This window comes from Ovis canadensis, chromosome 20 (assembly GCF_042477335.2).
Source record: "Ovis canadensis isolate MfBH-ARS-UI-01 breed Bighorn chromosome 20, ARS-UI_OviCan_v2, whole genome shotgun sequence".
Lineage (NCBI taxonomy): Eukaryota > Metazoa > Chordata > Mammalia > Artiodactyla > Bovidae > Ovis > Ovis canadensis.
In genome coordinates this window covers 39,141,681-39,163,121 of record NC_091264.1, presented here as the reverse complement: position 1 = coordinate 39,163,121, position 21,441 = coordinate 39,141,681, and the positions used below count along the sequence as shown (strand labels likewise).

The window sequence follows — 21,441 nt, the reverse complement described above, 5'->3', positions numbered from 1 at the left end:
CTTTAAAATTCTTCATTAAAAACAAAGAAACATCTCCCCCACCCCATCAGTTTTTAAATTGTAGCTAAATATGCAGAATATAAAAATTCACCATTTAGCCATATTTAATTGTTCAGTTAAGTGGCATTAAATAATTCACATTGCTGTGCAGTCATCACCACTGTCTATTTCTGGGACATTTTTGTATTCCCAAACTGAAACTCCATACCCATTAAACACTAACTCCCCATTTTACCTGCCCGCAGATCCTGACTACCACCATTCTACTTTCTGTCTCTGCATGTGGCAACATAGGTGTCTCATCTAAGTGGAATCGTATAATATTTACCCTTTTGTAGCTGGCTTACTTCTCTTATGAGCTTCCAGAGCAGCTTAGGGGAAACCCTGAACCTCTTAATGTCTTCAGGGTTCATCCATGGTATGGATTTCACACTTTGTTCATTCATCTGTGATGGACGCTTCATCTCCCTCTACTTTGTGGCTTATAATAATGCTGCTATGACCATGGATATACAAATATCTGTTTGAGTCCCTGCTTTCAGTTATTTCAGGTATAAACCCAGAAGTAGAATGGTCAAATTTATATGGTACCCCAATGTTTAATGTTGCGAGGAACTGCCATACCAGTTCCAAAGTGGCTGCACCATTTTACATTCCTACCAGCAAGGGACAATACTTGTTATTTTGTTTGTGTTTTTGTTTTAACTAATAGCGATCCTAATGACTGTTAAGTGACATCTCATTGTGGTTATGATTTGCATTTTCCTAAAAAGCCTCTTGATGAAAGTGAAAGAGGAGAGTGGAAAAGTTGGCTTAAAGCTCAGCATTCAGAAAACGAAGATCATGGCATCTGGTCCCATCACTTCATGGCAAATAGATGGGGAAACAGTGGAAACAGTGTTAGACTTTATTTCTTGGGGCTCCAAAATCACTGCAGATGGTGATTGCAGCCATGAAATGAAAAGACGCTTAATCCTTGGAAGGAAAGTTACGACCAACCTAGACAGCATAATTCAAAAGCAGAGACATTACTTTGCCAACAAAGGTCCATCTAGTCAAGGCTATGGTTTTTCCAGTGGTCATGTATGGATGTGAGAGTTGGACTGTGAAGAAAGTTGAGTGCCGAAGAATTGATGCTTTTAAACTATGGTGCTGGAGAAGACTCTTGCAAGTCTCTTGGACTGCAAGGAGATCCAACCAGTCCATCCTAAAGGATACCAGTCCTGGGTGTTCACTGGAAGGACTGATGCTGAGGCTGAAACTCCGGTACTTTGGCCACCTCATGCAAAGAGTTAACTCATTGGAAAAGACCCTGATGCCGGGAAGGATTGTGGGGAGGAGGAGCAGGGGAAGACAGAGGATGAGATGGCTGGATGGCATCACCGACTCGATGGACATGAGTTTGAGTGAACTCCGGGAGTTGGTGATGGACAGGGAGGCCTGGCGTGCTGCAATTCAGGGGTCGCAAAGAGTCGGACACGACTGAGCAACTGAGCTGAACTGAAGGATTAGTCATGTTGAACATCTTTTCATATGTTTATTAGCTATTTATAGATCTTTGGAGAAATGTTACTCAAGTCCATCAGCCATTTTTATTGTTATTTTGAAGAGTTTTATTATTTATTGACCACACTGAGTGGCATGTGAGATCTTAGTTCCCCAACAAGTGATAGAACTTGTGCCCCCTCCATTGGAAGACAGGGTCTTAACCATTGAGCTGGCGAAGAGGTTCCCCCCATCCCCCTGCCCCAATCAATTTTAAATAAGGTTGTTTGGGGTTTTTTTGTTGTTGTTGCAACTCAGAATTTCTTTATACATTCTGGATATTAATCCTTTATCAGATACATGATTTGCAATCCATTCTTCTATTACACAGGTTGCCTTTTTCACTCTGTTGATAGTGTCCTTTGATATACAAAAGTTTTTAATTTGATGAAGTCCAGTTTATCTAGTTTTGTTATTGTTATTGTGCTTTTGGTATCACAGTGAAAAAATCATTTCCAAATCCAAACGTCATGAAGATTTCCTCTACATAACAACAAGGAAGCATCGTTTATATAAATTATGTTGGCCTAAGTTCTGTCTTTAAAATTCAAATCTCTAGCTTAGTCTGAAGAAGATTAACTTCATTTATTTTCTGCTCTTGTCTCTAAACATCCGTTCAGTAAGTTCAGTTGCTCAGTCATGTCTGACTCTTTGTGACCCCATGGACTGCAGCATGCCAGGCTTCCCTGTCCATCATCAACTCCCAGAGCTTGCTCAAACTCATGTCCATTGAGTCGGTGATGCCATCCAATCATTTCAACCTCTGTCATCCCCTTCTCCTCCTCCCCTCAATCTTTCCCAGCATCAGGGTCTTTTCCAATGAGTCAGTTCTTTGCATCAGGTGGCCAAAGTATTGCAGCTTCAGCTTCAGCATCAGACCTTCCAATGAATATTCAGGACTGATTTCCTTTAGGATTGATTGGTTTGATCTCCCTGCAGTCCAAGGGACTCTCAAGAGTCTTCTCCAACACCACAGTTCACAAGCATCAATTCTTTTGGGTACTTCTTATCATCTCAGTTGTTTGAGGAATTCGGCAAGGTGTCAATGATCTATGTCCAATGAAGGTTTAGGTTTGCTTTGGGTTGCTCATGTGAAAACTTAAAGACTGGCAGAGGAAAAGCTACCTTCCCATCTCAGCTGTGAGTACTCAGTTGTGTCTGACTCTTTGCCACCCCATGGACTGTGGCCCTTCAGGTTTCTCTGTCCATAGAATTTTCCAGGCAAGAATACTAGAGTGGGTTGCCCTTTTCTACCCCAGAAAGAGGGAGGAGTAACAAGGAAATGTTATTTCTTTCTTCTTTATGTGGTTGATAAGGAGGTAAAGTGAATTTTTTCTCAGTTTTCTGAAACAACAGACATTCCTGTGGGTAGATCCTAGGCAAAGGAAATTTCACCTGAAGGAGTTGTCCAGAAGTAGGCAATGGGGAATATGGAAAGCTGTGCCATGTGCTTGCCAACTTTTTCATGGCATCCATTGATATGTCTCATACCTACCAAAAAGGCATAATTTTTTGGCTGCAGCATGCAGCTTATGGGGATCTTAGCTCCCCAAGCAAGGGTCAAACCTGTGTCCCCTGTAGTGGAAGCAGAATCTTAACCAATGAACCACCATGAAAGTTCCGAATGCATGTTGATTGGTCCATCAAGAAAATTTTAGAAGAGCTCCTTGTGCATGCGTGCTAAGTCGCTTTCGTCATGTCTGACTCTTTGCAACTCTCTGTACTATAGCCCACCAGGCTCCTCTGTCTGTGGGATCCCTCAGGCAAGAAGTATTCTTGCCAGTAGGAGTGGGTTGCCGTGTCCTTCTCCAGAGGATCTTCCCTACCCAGGGACAGAACTTGTGTCTCTTACATCACCTCCATTGGCAGATGGGTTCTTTACCACTAGTGCCACCTGGCCTTACTGGGAACTCTATTTCATCCCATTGGGAAAATGGGGAAAGAAGAAGCTTCTATTTGATTCAGGCGAAAAAGAGCTATGTGAATAATTAATCCTCAGCCAGTTGAGGTCCTGATTTTCAGCGGAGGGATAATGCTCCCAAATTGGGAGAACTCGTGGAAAGGTGTCTTTCATGTGTTATGTTATGATTTCTGATCACCATCCCATATTGCTTATTGAATTAGTCCAGTCTTGGATCCCTAGAAGGTTGATTACTGCTGCTTTAAGGCTCATTCATGGGGGTCTTTGTGGCTTTTAAACGTCCAGACTTCTTGGGTGATAACTATGCTTGTGGATTGTTTAGTATTTGCTGAGGGTTCTGAGTTTTCTGCCTTTAGAGACACAATAAAGAAAGTTTCTCAAGTGTTTGTATAAACTTATGTGTATATGTTATACATATACCCATGTTTATACATTATGTGCATTGTATACAATGAATGCCAGGTGACTGTAAAGCAAACGATTAAAGTGCATTTTGCTATCTGGGAAGTCTATGGAATTTTATGAATTTTTGGACGGGTTTTGGAAAATTTTTCTTTATGGGGTTTTCTCTAAAGAAGAGTTTGTTGGAAAAATGCATATATGTCATTCATTTTATTTATCATCAGACAAAGCAATAACTTACACATATATATTTAAAAAACAGTTGGGAGCACCTTTCTTTGAGATAATAAATAGGTGGCAGTTTAGTTGATTTTTGGAAGCTTTATTTTTAATCGTAGGGACATTTAAATTATGTTACCACTGGGCTTGCCACACCTACCCATACTGATACATGGCATATGAAAATTTGGAAAAATAAAACATTGACATTTTTCCATCATGTCAAAATAGCATGTGGTTTTGATCCTGAGAGTGGAGGGTTTCCATCAGACTGCTCTATCTGAGATCTCTGGATCTATTTCCTCCTTTGCCTGGACTGCTGTTACTGGTAGTTGGCATTATTCAATTATCTCTACATTTTAACCTTGGTGTTTACCTCTAATGTCGCTCAAGTCAGTAGATGATTCATTGCATCTGGAACCAATAAACAGGGTTTGGCAGAAAAGGGACAGTGTGTGGCGGATGCGTTTGGAGGGAAGGGAACAATGCACTTGAAGCTGGGCTCTAAGAGCTTACAAATTCAGTTATGCATTTGTGGGTCCAGGGGAGGGTCCTGTAATGCCTGTGCCATAGAGAGTGCTCAGTAAACGTTCATGAAGCTGATGGTGATGATTTAATCAACACAACCAGTGTATATAAGAAAAGCATCTGCACTGCAGGGGACAGGCAAGTTCCCCAAATTCTAGATCCTTAAGATGGCATCCCAGCTTTGAAATCCATCATTTAATCTTTCTGGGCTTCCTCATTCCCGAGTAGGACTGATAATTTTGTGGTATTAGCATTAAAAAAAAATCATCTTTTGCATCATCAAATGCCAGACTATATATGTGTGAATGCTTAATGATAAAAGATTATGCTACTTTGATACCAGGGGATCTGAAAACCTAAATTAACATTTCCTTTGTCTTCCTGAAAGGTACGGTAATCACTATCCTTAAAGAATGCAGGAAGAGTTACGTAGTCAAGATTGATGAAGATGGTACAGAATGGATTTCTCTGGTTTTGGAGCTTGGTTTTCCTCTGCGTTGCTTCTTCTTCTTTTTTTTTTTTTCAAGTAAGGGAATAAAAAGCCAGATTCTCTTCTCTCCTTGGGGAGCAATGCAAGCAAAAGAGTAATGCTATTAAAACCAATTATATTCAAATACTATTTTCAGAAGTCTAGTCAGAATCTGGGCTTTCAAAAATTCTTCCTCTCTCCCAAAGGACATGCATTATGGTTGTGTTTAGGATCAGGAAGGTTTTGCATTTCTTCAGCCTAAAATAGAGAAAGGTTGTGAAGACACAGCAGCCCTAGGACATTATCTGTTTTTCTTCATCTGTCTTAACTTTTCCTGAGCAAATGAGTTCTCAAGTCTTAAACTTCTTGACATTGTAAATGAACAATAGCAATAACAAAAAACAACCCGAAAAACTGTATTGCCTGTCCTGTGTGCTGGGAGTCACTTATGCAGTGGGAGAACCATCTGACTTTCTGCCCCGCACCACTGTCTTAGCAGCTTAAGACAAGGCCCCTTTATTATCTCCAAGTTTCTGCAGGTCAGATGTCTGGAAGCAGAGTAGCTGGGGTCTCTATACAACATCTCATAAGGCTAAAGTTAAGGTGTCAGCCTAGTTACATCCTTACCCTGAGCTCAAGGTCTTCCTTCAGTCTCATTCAGGTTGTTGGCTGAAGTCAGTTTCTTCAATCTACAGGATGAGGGCCTCAGATTTTGTTGGCTCTTGGCCAGGGATGTATTTGGGTCCTTGAGGCCGCTCTTAGGTCCTAATCATCTGGTTCTCTCCATAACCTGGCAGTTTGCTGCTTCAAAGTCAGTGAGGGCATCTCTCTTTTAAGGGCTCATATATATCTATCCCTTTTGACTAACCCAAAGTCAGCTGATTTCTGTACTTGATTATACCTGCAAAATTTCTTCACTATTGCCATATGATGTAACCTAGTCATGGGAGTGAGATCCCATCCTATTCATCAGCTCTGTTCTTACTACAGGGGAGGGAAATATCTGTGGCATGTATATGAAGGGGGCGTCAAGAATCCTGAGGGCTATCTCAGAATTCTTAATACACATAGTATGCTCAAATTTGGGGATTAGAGGTCTCTAGACATAGCCTTTGAGAAAGTCAAATTCTGCGGGCATCGCAGTGGTCTGTTCCATGTCTTTCTGAAGGTCACACATTTCACTGAAACCTGGGTTCTCCTGGAGTGCTGGGGAATGGACCCATTATGGTCTATTTCCATTCCTGGAGGCTTTTTTAAAATTGGATTTTTAAAACCTGGTTGTTTTTTTTTTAGTTTCATTATGTAGCATGTGGGATGTTAGTTCCTTGACCAGGCTTGGAACCCGAGTCCCCTGCATTGGAAGCATAGAGCCTTATCCACTGGACCACCAGGGAAGTTCCTCCATTCCTGAAGGCTTTAATGAGGCTGTTAGTTCTAGCTTCCAATGAGGGGTTCAGGTTTGAGGTGGTCTCTCGGGAACTTAACTTAGGAGAGAGAATTTTTACTCTAGGCACACTACCTATCTCTATATTCAGGGTTTCTCAAAACTGGCCATGCCTGATGCCCACACAAGCACTGGAAGAAGGCTTGACTTTGGTTCTAATCCAAATGTAAGGAACTGATGTGATGTCACCTCAGACCTAGAAATGTACCTGGACATGTCCTTGCGCTCTGTGATCTGTGGGCTTGGTTCCTCCAAAGAGGTAGGGCAAGGAGGAAAGAAGAGGAAACCATGGAGAAGACTCAATTTGTTTCTGTTCATCAGAAACCTACCCACTTTCTTAATTGATTGTTCATTACAAAGTAGCTTGATGCTTCTTTAGCCTGGGAGCTAAATGTAATCAACTTTTGTTTGTTTCTATAAAAAACATTTTTTTTTTTTGCCCTTGAGGAGATCATTATTTCTATTGTATGAAGATGGTAGCCCAAACATTAAAAGTAATTAGAGCAGATGGCAGTGAATACGGCTATTGTAAAATACAGGGATGCTTACAAACTGGTTTTCATTCTCTCGGCTTCCTCCTTTTCTTTCTGCCACCACAGATTCATTTTGCTTCCCTTCAGGTATAAAGGGGAGGGGAAAAGAAAAGGAGGAAGAAAAAAGGTTCCCCTGGTACAGGAAACTGAGGAGCTGTCAAAAGGTTCATAGCAGGGAAAGTGAGCTCCCGTGTATTCAATCACTGAAATTAAGTGTTTTCGAAGGTGGTGCAGTCGCGGGTCCATTGCATGGGGAAATAACATGCTGTAGTCCATCACTTAAAATGTTAACCTTGTCTCTTACTAGTGACTGGGAACAGAAACACGTGCTCTGCGCTCGCTGGTTAAATGGCAGTGTGTCAGCTCTGTGGAAAAGGCTAGCGTGTATCTGTCAATCTTCTGATTTGGCCTTATGTGTGTATGTGTGCATGCCCAGGTGACACACACACACACACACACACACACACACACACACACTCTCACTTCCACTTGCCCTTATGTAGCCTTCAGAGACCTGGCTTATTGCTTACAGGAAAATGAAGAGACTTGAACCAGTTCCCAGTGTTTCCATGTATAGTCTTTTGCTTGTCAGTCCCCAGATTCTTAGGTATTTGTATGATAATTATTTTTAATTGTAGAAGGCTTTATTTTGAATATGTTTCAGTATTGATGGAATATAGATATACTGTTGTTGTTGATTAGTCACTAAGTCGTGTCCCACTCTTTTGCGACCCTGTGGACTGTAACCCACTGGGCTCTTCTGTCCATGGGATTTTTCCAGGCAAAAATACTGGAGTCGGTTGCCCTTTTCTTCTCCAGGGGATCTTCCTCACCCAGGTATTGAATCTGACTCTCCTGCAACGGCTGGTGGATTCTTACCACTGAGTCATCCAGGAATGCTATAGATGTAGTATACTGAGCGTATTTTAGGTACTTAGACAATAGCAGTTGTTATTATTATACTGATTATATAAATCAGGATATATCAGGAGTAAGCAATTTTTTTCTATAAAGAGCCAGGTAGCTTTTAGCTTTAGTGGGCCATAGAGTCTTTTTCACAAACGGAAAAGAGCCATAAAATAGTATTTAAGTGAATGGTCAAACCGATGTTCCAATGAAACTTTATTTTTATTTCAGCTGTAGTTTGTGAACCCTGTTATAGACTGCTGAATGTTTTACTTGATTCTTTTCTCTGTGACATGAAGAACTTGAGGTCTTTTTGCAGTGGGAAAAATGACTGAATGTCCTTCTTCAGCAGGAAGATTACAGAGCTGTGCAAACTTCTTGCCTCCAGATCCAGCCTCCCTCTCTGGGCTCCTTGATGAGCTTGAAGCATTTTACACATCTCCTTTCTCAGAACACCTCTGGCTCATACTCCACCTCTGCTCCCATCTTTTATCTGAGAGGCTGGATCCTGATCACTTGATATGAAATATTTTCCCACATGGCGCTTCTGTTCTGCTTCCCCTTGCTTTTGCTTTTCACATCACGGGATTTGTTTTATTTATTTATCTTTACCTCCCTAAGATATAAGCTCCCCAAGATCAGGGTTTTGTTTTATTTTGTGGTCAATAAATATTTGTTGAATCCAGAGATTCGTCTGCTCCTTCAGGCCAGGAGGTTGAAAAGAGTCTATGATGATTGAGTGAGATAATACTTGTTTTTTAAAAAATTTTATTGAAGTATAGTTTATTTACAGTGTTAATTTTTGCTATACAGAAAAGTGATTTGGTTATTATATATCTATAGATAATATATATATGTATGTACATATATATTATATATGTATAATGTATACATGCATTATACTGTTCAGTTCCAGTTAAGTTGCTAAGGTGTGTCCAACTCTTTGCGACCCCATGAATCGCAGCATGTCAGGCCTCCCTGTCCATCACCAGCTCCAGGAGTTTACCCAAACTCATGTCCATCGAGTCGGTGATGCCACGGTTAAGTGCACACCAAAATGTTAGCCATTATGAATAATCTTTAAAATTTCATATTTCAGAAATTTTAAGTAGAGAGGGTAATGTGTAGGTTTTTCAGTCGTGAGGGTGAGTGATACTGTAAGTCAAACGCCTAGCACTGTGCCTGGGGCGTAGGAGACACTGGTTCATGGAATGGTCTTCAGGCTTATAATTCAGAAGAGACATTATTTAAGGAGATTTGGAGATTCAAGTGGAAGAGAAGATGAAGAAAGTTTCTGCAAATTTTTCTGTCTGCAGACTGTACTAGTTCCTTCAGAGTGCTAAAATAACTTACCTGGATGGGGCACTGAGCTAATATCAGTATTGTTAGAGAAATCATGGCAAGTAGACGGGTTCGATCCCTGGGTCAGGAAGAAGATCCCCTGGAGAAGGAAATGGTAACCCACTCCAGTATTCTTGCCTGGAGAATCCCATGGACAGAGGAGCCTGATAGGCTACAGTCCCCGGGGTCACAAACAGTCGGACACAACTGAGCGACTTCACTTACTCACTTAGGACGTTCACAGAAGGGAGAGAGAAGCTGGTGAATTGCCCGGTTTTCTAACAGGGACAAAGTTAAGTGTGAATTTGGTCCCAGTTACTGGCAGGTGTTACTGACATTTCTTTGAGTCATGGATGTGCTGAGCAGTGTGTGTGTGGGGGGGGGACTTTCTCATGTTATCTCATCATCGTGAAGGGTTTATAAGCACTGAGAAAAGAAGTGATCGCTGAGAGTAAGCATGAGCCCAGTAAGAACAAATCATGCCAAACTAATTTAATTTCCTTTTTGTTCCCTAAGGAGTTATTAGTTTAGAGGTCAGGTGCACTATTTGTAATCCTGGATTTGTAAATGGTTGGCTTTTCCTACAATGAACATTTTTTGGGTTTCATAATCAGCTGAAATAATCTCAGCCTGTGTTAATTTATGTATAGGGTCCAGGTTGAAAAAAGGAAAGGTAATTAACACACTGTATTTCACCTCGTAGGCAGTCTTTCCCAGAGTTAGCCATCTAATTTTATGAACTCCCATAGTACCTTGCTTATACTTTTAATTATTGAATTAATCATGCTTTATATTAATTACCAAGCTATGTATCTTTTTTTCAATGATAGCACAAGCACCTTAAGAACAGGATGAGGTCACATGTATCTAAAAGAAATACCTTTACACTAGCTCATTCAGGAAAGGTTTGGGATTTTAATTGGTCACCATGCAAAATATCACCCAATATTATAACAATTATTAAAATAGCCAAGACTCTTAATTGGGAGAGCAAGTGTTATTTAATAAATGGTATGCAGTCATTTCACTATGTGGGGGAAAAACAAAGCTAAGATAAAAAATAAGGATAAATGGAAAACTTCCCACCAACATAAATTCTAAATTAGTTAAGGATTAACATACAAATGTAAAATCCTACAAATCAAGAAGAACACGTTAAAAGTGCTATTTGTATCAGAATGAAAGAAGGGAGTCTTATGTGCAAAAGAATGGGGGATGTTACAAAAGAAAAGGTCAGTACATTTGGTTTGATAAAAATTTAAAACATTTCTATGTAAAAGATCACTGAAAAAAGTAGAAAAAACCTGCAGCTTCATATCAGATTATTTTAGTTATTAAAACAATATTTTAAATTATGGGTTAGCGATTATGAGCCCACAAAAGAGTTGAGTATTCAAACATATTTTGGCGGTAACTACTATGTGCCAGGTATTGTTGTAGGTACTGCAATACGAGGGCTTCCTTAGTGGCTAAGTGGTAAAAAGAAACATGCCCGGCAATGCAAGAGAGCCGGGTTTAATCCCTGGGTTAGGAAGATCCCTGAAGAAGGAAATGCAACCCACTTGAGTTTTTTTGCTTGGAAAATCCCATGGACAGAGGAACTTGGTGGGCTACAGTCCATGGGGTTGAAAAGAGTTGGTCATGACTTAGGGACTAAACAACAACAGGAACTGGAATACAGCAGAAAACCAAGATGTTCTCCTGAAGCTTCCATTCAGCTGGGGCTTAAGTAACTATGAACAATACACAGTGTTTCAGTGATGGTTTAAGTAAGTTCTTTGGAGAAAGCAGAGCTGTGTAAAGGGTGGAGAGAGTGTCAGTGATAGGGACCTGTCTTTTCCTATTTCCAGGATTAGTTTGCTGAAGCAGGCATTCTGGGTAGGTGTCACCTAGTTCCTCCTTGTCTTTGTCATCCAGGAGACACTGTTTCTAGAAAGATCCCCACACCCTGCCTGCTCCACCATCCCTGCTTAACACAGATGCTCGCAAATAGGTCTTAGCTCTGCCTGGTGTTCCAACTTGCTGATCAATGATTTCTTTCAAGATAACTCTGGTGGTGTTGCAAATACATATAAGGTGACACGTAAGATTTGCAGACACTGCACATTCCCTGAAGTTCAGAGAAGTGCTGACAAGCTGTAAAGGAAAAAACAAATTGCATTCTCTTCTCGCTGAGCCAGGAAAGTTTTTGCTTGTGTTTTATTTGTTTGGGGGTTTTTGTTTTGGGTTATTTGGGGCTGTAGGTTCTGAGGTAAAAATGAGGTTGTGTTCTGGATAGTTTCCAAATCTTTATTTTTATCCCCCCTCATTTGTCCCCATACGCCCATAGGCAGATTTTCTTCATTTGCAGAATGGGAATTAGTGATTTGTTTATCTCAAAGATGAAAACCAGAAATAAAGGCTGAACACTTTGGGGACTATGGTAGAAAGAGGTGTGATTTGGTGAAACTTGAATTGACCTGGGAGTTGAGTTGGTGGCACAGAGCCTGGCTTGCACCTAAAACATTACATTGGTATCAGCTGAGAGTCTTTCAAATGTACAGACAAGAAGTCTTTTTAATGATACTGTTGGCATTCTTTTTTGCTTGATTGGATCAAAATGATAGGAATGGAAGGATAAAGATGTTGGGAAGTGGGCCACCTCCTCTGTCTCATGCAGTTATTGCCTAGGAAGCCGGTGGAATGGAATTATACTACCATTGTGTCTGCAATGAAAATAGAGAGCTACAATTCTTATAGCAGCATACATATTACCATGGATTCCCTGACAATTTGAAATCGTGGAGATAGTTGACTCTTCTGCTTCCCAAGGTGCTGTCAGACATGTGAGGGTCCGTTAATGTTTTAGGCCTTTAGTATTTAGTCATTGTTTTGTAATAGGCATGAATTATCGATAACATTTTATATAATTTCAAGATACCTTTATTATAGTAAGGAAAAGTTTTGGGCAGAGAGAAGCTTAGGTTTTTTAAAAGTTAATGCTTAGCACTGCAAACTGTTTAAAAGTTACCACACTGAATAAAGGGCTTCCCAGGTGGCGCTGGTGGTAAAGAACTTGCCTGCCAATGCAGGAAACGTAAGAGACATGGGTTTGGTCCCTGGGTTGGGAAGATCCCCTGGAGGAGGGCATGGCAACCCACTCCAGTCTTCTTGTCTGGAGAATCCCATGGACAGAGATGCCTGGTAGGCTACAGTCCATAGAGTTGAAAAGAGTTGGACACAATTGAAGCGACTTAGCACACATAGCACATTTTATAAATATATATGTGTATATAAATACAGATATATACACACACTTGAATATATAGGGCTTATATATATATATATACATACATACATACATATATAAAAATATATATGTATACATACATACATAATACATATATATAAATATATAAAAATATATATAAATATATATATATATATATACACTTGTATATATAGGGCTTCCCTGGTGGCTCAGAGGTTAAAGCATCTGCCTGGAATGTGGGAGACCTGGGTTCGATCCCTGGGTTGGGAAGATCCCCTGGAGAAGGAAATGGCAACCCACTGTAATACTCCTTCCTGGAGAATCCCATGGAGGGAGGAGCCTGGTAGGCTACAGTCCATGGGGTTGCAAAGAGTCAGACACGACTGAGTGACTTCACTCATACTCACTGTATATACAAACACAGTTACACATATATATTCTTTTACAGATACTTTTCCATTCTAGATTATTCGGTTTAGTCACTCAGTCGTGTCCGACTCTTTGCAACCCCATGGACTGCAGCACACCAGGCCTCCCTGTCCATCACCAATTCCTGGAGTTTACTCAAACTCATGTCCATTGAGTCGGTGATGCCATCCAACCATCTCATCCTCTGTTGTCCTCTCCTCCTCCCCAATCTTTCCCAGCATCAGGGTCATTTCCAATGAGTCAGTTCTTTGCATCAGGTGGCCAAAGTATTGGAGTTTCAGCTTAAGCATCAGTCCTTCCAATGAATATTCAGGACTGATTTCCTCTGGGATGGACTGGCTGGATCTCCTTGCAGTCCAAGGGACTCTCAAGAGTCTTCTCCAACACCAGAGTTCAAAAGCATCAATTCTTTGGTGCTCAGCTTTCTTTATAGTACAACTCTCACATCGTACATGACTACTGGAAAAACCACAGCCTTGACTAAACAGACCTTTGCTGGCAAAGTAATGTCTTTGCTTCTTAATATGATGTTTAGGCTGGTCATAACTTTTCTTCCAAGGAGCAAGTGTCTTTTAATTTCACCGCTGCAGTCACCATCTGCAGTGATTTTGGAGCCCCCCCAAATAAAGTATGTCACGGTTTCCATTGTTTCCCCATCTATTTGCAATGAAATGATGGGACCAGATGCTGTGATCTTAGTTTTCTGAATGTTGAGTTTTAAGCCAACTTTTTCACTCTCCTCTTTCACTTTCATCAAGAGGCTCTTTAGTTCTTCTTCACTTTCTGCCATAAGGGTGGTGTCATCTGCATATCTGAAGTTATTGATATTTCTCCCAACAATCTTGATTCCAGCTTGTGCTTCATCCAGCCTAGTGTTTCTCATGATGTACTCTCATAAAAGTTAAATAAGCAGGGTGACAATATACAGCCTTGACGTATTCCTTTCCTGATTGGAACCAGTCTAGATTATTACAAGATATTGAATATAGTTCCCTGTGCTATACAGCAGGTGCTTATTGTTTATCTGCTTTAGATATAATAGTGTGTATCTTAATTCCAAGCTCCTAATTTACCCCTCTTGAGCTTTTGGCTCCGTTCTGGTGGCACTGAAGGAAACTCCACCTTAAACAGCTCTAGGCTGAGAAACTCAATCCGAAGTATCTTTTTTTTAAATAAAGGGATAGGATTTCTCTAGAGTCCTTTCCATCATGGACCTTCTAGAAATCCAAGTTTTTTGCTTTTCATATATTTTGTCATAGTGACTCGGGGCTGATTTACGGATAATCTGGTTCACCATCTCTGGAGTTGTCTTTACCATCTTTCAATCTTTTCCATCTTCTCACCACTTTATTCCACTCCAGTTTCCTCCTGTCACCCCTCCCCCTTTCTCTTTGTGGATTGTACAGGAGTGAATTAAAGTATTATGTGAATATAGAATGTCTAGCCTTATAAGGAGATGTTTCTGTATTTTTACCTCCCTGTGCCTAGCTTCAGTGTGAGATCAGTAGAGTGCTAAATTTCTCTTCTACTTTTTGAGTCTGTGGATGCTTATCCTGTGGGCATGTTTCATACAGCTCACGATGATGCTCGGGTACCACACCTTATTTTCCCCCCATAGTGCTGAGACTGCTTATCACTGTGCCTAATGCCTTGCCATCTTTTAAACTGGGATGACTCACTGACTTATATCTCCTTCGTAGATGCAGAAAATGAAAAGATCCTACTTTTCCGTATCCCCAAGCTTTGTTGGTGGTGAGGTTCAGTACAATCTGGGACTAGTGAGCTGGGGGTCAGTACACCCTCTGGAAAATCTGCTGACTCTTCTAGGAGCACATTTCTCTATTTTCTCTGTCTGAAACACTCCAGGCCACTGTTCTCCGTGGAGGTGCAGTTATTGGTATTATAAACATGCTTCCCCTTCTCTCATCTTCTCTCATCTGCCTCTAACACCTTACCAGAGGACCTTCTAGGCATCTATTTTATAGGAACCGGGGCTTCTCATTAGGTTGGAATCTGGGTGGGAAGAAGTGTCGGGAGAGAGGCCTGCACTTGTCATCTGTATGACCTTGAGCTAATCACCTTCTCCAAGAGGATTTCACTATATTCATAGAATTACAGTTCCCTGGCTGCACAGGACATTTAGACCTGTTCACTGCCTCTTTCATGAGCCAGATACTGCTTTCTGCGATTTTTCACATCCTTCATTGGAAAACCACATGACTTCAGTGTGACCATAAATTAACAGGGAACCCAAAGCTCTGAGAGGGAGACTGAGTGGGGTGAAGAGTGTTTCCTTCTCTGGGCTTCTGACAGTCCTTCTCCTGGCTCCTCCCTCAAAGGTTCTGGGTTGTCATCTTAAGTCAGCTGATGTTTTTCCCATGCATGAGCTTTACTGCCTGGGATGCCCTTAGCACAGAGGGAAAGGCAACAATAATATTGAAAGAGGCAAAGTAGAAGGATGGATCTGAACACATGGAGAGAGGAGTTTTCCTACAAAACAGAAACACTTGCAGTATGGCCCCTGAAAAATGGCACCAGTTACATAAAGTGAAATGCCACCCATTTAATTCTCTCTGTTCCTATTTATGACTTTTTGTCCAAGACTCGATATATGTCTGTACAAATAAAAAATGGAACCAGTCCCATCTGTTAGGTATAACGGGACTGTGCTGGGGGAATAGGTAAGAAAACATTAACAGCATGTCATTGGAGAACTCCAGAGGCTGAACACAGAGGCCCTTCAATTACATCTTTGCTCCTTCTGTAATTTCCCCTTTTGGAGTTAGTTGTAGGAAGGTGATTCATTTTATTGAGAGGTTTAAAATTAAATTTAAATTATTTTGAGTTTAAGGAGTTTCTGTTTTGATGGGTCACCCAGACTATTCTGCTTTTAAATAAAGCAAAATAAAATACCAAAATCTGTTTTCCAGGGCAACTTCATCTTTCAATTCTGCGGGAGGTGGTCCAGGGCTCACAGCTGGTTTCCCAAGAGACCGCCACAAGAGGGCGACAACGTCACGGTGGAGAAGGGCCAGCTGCTTCTGTTGGACACCAACACCAGCATCCTCAACTTCCTCCACGTGAAAGGTTCGTGGAGTTTGGAGATGGGGGTGGCATTATTACATATGAACCTGTCATTTTAGAGGCAGGGGTCAGGGGGACATTTTGGATAAGTTCCAGCACCCGGTTGACAATTTATTCTCAGAACAAATTGAGATTTCACTATGAAAGGAAGAAGTGGTCAGAGGGTTCAAAACGAAAGCCTTTTCTTTTGACTCTTAAAAACACAGAGCTTGATTATTTTACTTTTTCAAGTACAAAAGGGTAAACAGTGTTCTCCAAGAATATGCTTCTTTATTCAAGCCCTTTGTATTCATGCTTGTCCCCGGCAGCACCCACAATATAGCAAAAGGCTCTGAAATCAGTTAATGCTGCTGCCTTTGAAATTCCCTGCCAAGAAGGCAGTGCCTTCATGCTTATACCCTGTTGTGGTTTTGACTTCCTGGTCCCGTGGAAAGTCATATAAATAGGCTTCCTTATTGCAAAACCGGCCACATAGCTCTAGGGTCTGGGAATTTGGGAGAGATTGAGAATTCAAATTTTAACTCCTCCACCCCACCACCAAGTGACTGTGTCAGTTTTTTCCACCTCCTCATGCATTTGTTTCCTTATCTGTTAAATGAGAATAAAAATCATTGCCTACTTCAGTAGTAGATAATAAGGAATGGTTATCAAAGGGACTCTTGTTCATTGGCAAATGAAAATTACTTGGGAAATGTGATTAGTTATGGAGATCTATAAAACGGCACTAAAGCACCATTCTTTACTATAAATATATTTAACATTTATAGGAGCATTTGTTCTTGTTAAAGTAAGAGGGTGGCTATATGAGGGAGAATAAAATATTTTCCAGGGAATAAGCTGATGGAGTGTGACTACCCATCTCTTAAAGGTGGACTCATTAAGAATTTTACATTCTTTACTCTGGAAGCTGTTTTTTTTCCCCCTCTGGCAGCAAGGAGAAGTTTTCAGGCAAATCACTTAATTAGTACCCTTTAGGAAAAGGGTCTGTGAGCTTGGGTTCCTGACTTGTCTTTGTGGTGTGTGCATGTGGCTATGGGGAGTGCTGACTTATTGACAGCTAGCAGCTACCTAAGGACTGGCAACGACAAAGGAAAATTACAGACTTCAAGTCTCAGCTCAGGGAAAAGATGCTCTTTTCAAGCCTTTAACCAGGACTCTCACCACAGGAGTCAAATTTTGTTGGAGGATGGGATGCCCGTCAGGCACTCTAGGGTCTTTTCCTAACCTTGATACCATCTGGGAGAAGTTTCCAAGCTAAAAGTTGTCAAACTCAGCCCATCTGAGTGTCTGGATTTCTTGGTAGTCCCAGGTAAATGTTCCAACAAGGAATGGTATTTGTCCCTAGGGCCAGAGACTAAAGATGGAGAAGAGGCATCAGAGGGAAAGCAGAGAGGAAGGGGAAGGCAGAAGCTGGTGGATGCACAGCCTGACTTCCACTCTTGGAGATTTCAGGATCCAAGTATCCCAGATACTTGCCGCAATCTGTCACCTTTCAGTAGTGGTTTTCCTAAGTATTCCCGGTTCAATACTTCACTCTCATTATTTAGTATAACTGACTAGGTTTAGAAGGACAAACCCTCATCCTGTGGAGAGGGAAAGACTGTTATGTGAAGGGTTTCCCCTCTCTCTTAGAAAGTAGGACCATTGGTAGGATTGTGAAGGTAAGCGGTGGACACCAGTTTCTGTACAAACAGGAGTTGTTGGCATGGAACAGGGTTGCCTAGAAATTGAGATTTTCATTACAGATTTATGGGTCGTAGCTTCTGGAAAGTATGAAACCTGGGAAAGGATACAGATGAAGTTTGGTGCAACAGATGACTTGTGAATACTTACTAAGTGGCCTAGGAAATCTGTATGACACATAAGAAGAAGTGAAGTATAACACTTAATACAAATAATGTGCATTACTACTAAAGGAAAAGTAGCTAGGCAGCAAGTATAGAAGAGTAAAATGTCCAGTTCTAAAATGTGTTGTAAGGATTTCCCTGATGGTCCAGTGGTTAAGACATCACCTTCCAAAGCAGGGGTATGGGTTCGATCCCTGGCTAGGGAAGATTTCATATGCCTCATGGTCAAAAAACCAAAACATAAAACAGAAACAATATTGTAACAAATTCAATAAAGATGTTAGAAGTGGTCCACATTAAAAAAATCTTAAAAGAAAGTAAGATAAAACATGTTGTAGAAGCAGGATGTGGATGGGAATAATCCGAGTGTCCAGGAGGTAAGATTAGAGTTAGTGGAGAGGTGGTGAAAAGCGTGTCTTTGTCCCTGAGACAAGTTTTGATTGTGTAGATATCAATATATGCACAGACTCAAAGTGGGAGGGACTTCCCCATCTCGCTTGCCAGCCAGTGCGTGCATGTTCAGTCACTCAGTCATGTCTGACTCTTTGTGACCCCATGGACTGTAGCCCACCAGGCTTCTCCGTCCATGGGATTCTCCAGGCAAGAAATCCTGGGGTGGGTTGCCATTTCCTCCTCCAGCGGATCTTCCCAACCCAGGGATTGAACCCATGTCTCCTTTGGCTCCTCACTGGCAGGTGGATTGTTTACCACTGAGCCACGTGGGAAGCCAGTGTTGGCAACATCCTAGACATCTTTCTTTATCTCATATCCCATGACCAATCTATCAGTGACTCTTGTTGGCTGAATCTCCAACATGTGTCCCATTGTACCAACCTAGTACTCTTGCCTGGAAAATCCCATGGGCGGAGGAGCCTGGAAGGCTGCAGTCCATGGGGTTGCTGAGGGTCGGACACGACTGAGCGACTTCACTTTCACTTTTCACTTTCAGGCATTGGAGAAGGAAATGGCAACCCACTCCAGTGTTCTTGCCTGGAGAATCCCAGGGACAGGGGCGCCTGGTGGGCTGCCATCTATGGGGTTGCATAGAGTCGGACACGACTGAAGCGACTTAGCAGCAGCAGCAGCAGTCCTAATCAACATAACTTTTTGGATGGGACCATCTCAAACAACTTCTTTGTTGCTTTCTATGTTTCTAATTTTTTGGCCTTCTTTAGTAGCAGGACCTAAGTTTCTATTTGGGGCAGCAGTATATCCAGCTAAAATGCTATATTTCCTCATCTCCTTTGTGAGTAGACAGCCTGTGGCTAAAAGCTGGCCAGTGAGGTGTAAGGGGAAGCATGGTGCAGGACACCTAGGGCATGTCCTAAAGTAGGGCTGACCTAGCAGGAGGTGTGTCCAACTTGTCCCTGCTTCTTCCTCTTCTCTGCTTCCTGGAATGTAAATATGATTGCTACATTTTTATCTGCCATCTTGGACTATGAATTGACACCTTAAGAATGGGGAAATAGAAGAATGGAGACATCCAGGACCATGATGAGTTCTGAGTGGCATACTAGCATGGCACCTGGGGCTGCCCACCTCTGAAGTCACTTTTTGTGATAGAAAAATATGCCTTCATGTGTTTAAGTAATTGGTATTTGACTTTTATGCTGTACAGTAAAATAACCCCCAATAACTTATTATCCACATCCTTTAAAATATCTCAGATCTTATTACTTCTTTTTTCAACCTACCTCTACCCCAGTGCCTTCTCATTTCATTAGGAATAAGCTTCACATCATTATTAAACTTCAAATCCCTTCATTGACCTTGTCTTCCTCATTCACTCTGATCCAGCTCTTCTGTGAATATACCAGGAACACACCTGCCTCAAGGCCTTTGCACATAATGCCCTTTGCCTGGAATATTCTTCCTCCAGATGTTCGTGGGACTAGCTCACTCATTTCATTCTCTGTTTGAAAAAATGTCAACTTATTACAGAGGACTTACTGGCAATCTTTTCTAAAATTATAATAATCCCATTACTCTATCCTTTTCTTTTGCTTCACTTTTCTTCATAGCACTTACCATCACCACATGACACACTATAAGTTTACTTGTTTATATACAGTCTATTTCCTCTGCTAGGATAAGCTCAAAAAGGCAAAGAATTTCCATCAATTATTTACTGCTGTCTCTTCGGTGTTTAGGACCATGCCTGACCCATGATGAGGGCTCAAAACACATGTACTGATTGTTGAGTGGACGGACAAATGAAATGGTGCAAAGTGCAGGTCCTGGATGAAATTTAAGAAGTCTCGGATAAATTTTAAATCCTTGCTTTCTTGAGTATCACTTTTCTCAACTAATTTACTTTTACTGTCCTTAGTTGTGCAAGTGAAATCTATCTATATACATATGTACATATATATATACATAAATTTAGTATATATATATATAGTCACCAGAGATAGGTACATAAATTTACATATAGTCACATACATACACATATATATACATATACACATATATATAAAAAAGTATATCTTCATGAGTTAAAATCCACTGCTAAGTTATTTTTCTGTTTCTAAAAGGCATATGAAGAATGCTTTCCCTGGGGAAGAGCTCCAGCTCTCAACTCTGGTTGATACGGCAGAGTTCTAAACCCCTAACGTCTTCTCTTGGTCTGTAATAGGACTGAAAGGACTTGAAGGAGAAGAAAAATCCAACAGCGGTTTGCTCTCTGAGTATCTGTTACCATCTCTTTCATACCCGTTCATGACCAGAAACATAGTTCTGTGACATTTCCTTTGGTCTTTGACACCATCCATGGAATGAGACAAAGCATGAAAGATTTCAAGCCAAAAAATAATGACTTCAAAAGTTTTTAGCAAAGAAGATATTATAGTGAAAGTACTTTGTAAACCATTTCCCCAGTATTATAAAGAAAATATTCTACATGAAGTATGTATACACTTTGAAGAGATTAGTGCTAAACAGAAGTGAAACTAGCTCACCTGAGAACTACATTTGGAACCACTTAATGAAGATACTTCATCCTCCATATTATTTTTCTGCTCACAGAAACCAGAATCCTAGTATACACAGGGACCAGGCTTCTCCATCAGGAAAACTAACACTTATACATATGGCCCTTGAGAATTCTGAACTTAGCTGTGCCTTCTGTATAGTTCCGTGTATAAAATAGAACTTTTTTTTCCTTTTAAGCATAGCTTATGGTAGAAAGGAGGATTATATAAATTTCTTTGAGGCAGTTGGAAAATGGCCTCCAAAGACTAAGTTTTCAGCATTATTTTTGCTGCTGTATATACTAACTCCTAAACTTTTTGGGAAAACGACATATTATTTCGTGACCATGATAAAAGCTTTAGCTCTCTCTCTTAATATTTCATGTTAATTAGTGAAAGACCTAGAACTTTTGTCTATTTACCATTTCAATTTCTTCCCTCCATTCCTCCTTCCTTCTTTCCTTTTTTAAAAACTATTTTTTAGGGGGTACTGTTAAACACAAAAGAGAATTAACCCAATCAATTAATACTAATGAGCTAGGATGGAAATAGGC

General features: G+C 40.8%; 1 protein-coding gene across 5 annotated transcripts in view; it reads left to right on the top strand.

Annotated features, from left to right (window-relative positions):
* Positions 1-21,441, top strand: part of PKHD1 (PKHD1 ciliary IPT domain containing fibrocystin/polyductin) — a 456,884-nt gene that overhangs the window by 114,925 nt on the left and 320,518 nt on the right. For all 5 annotated transcript variants that reach the window (XM_069562807.1, XM_069562808.1, XM_069562806.1 and 2 more), the window contains exon 36: positions 15,918-16,074. In XM_069562807.1, the coding sequence (XP_069418908.1) occupies positions 15,918-16,074 (157 nt within the window). The remainder of the gene's footprint in view (positions 1-15,917; positions 16,075-21,441) is intronic.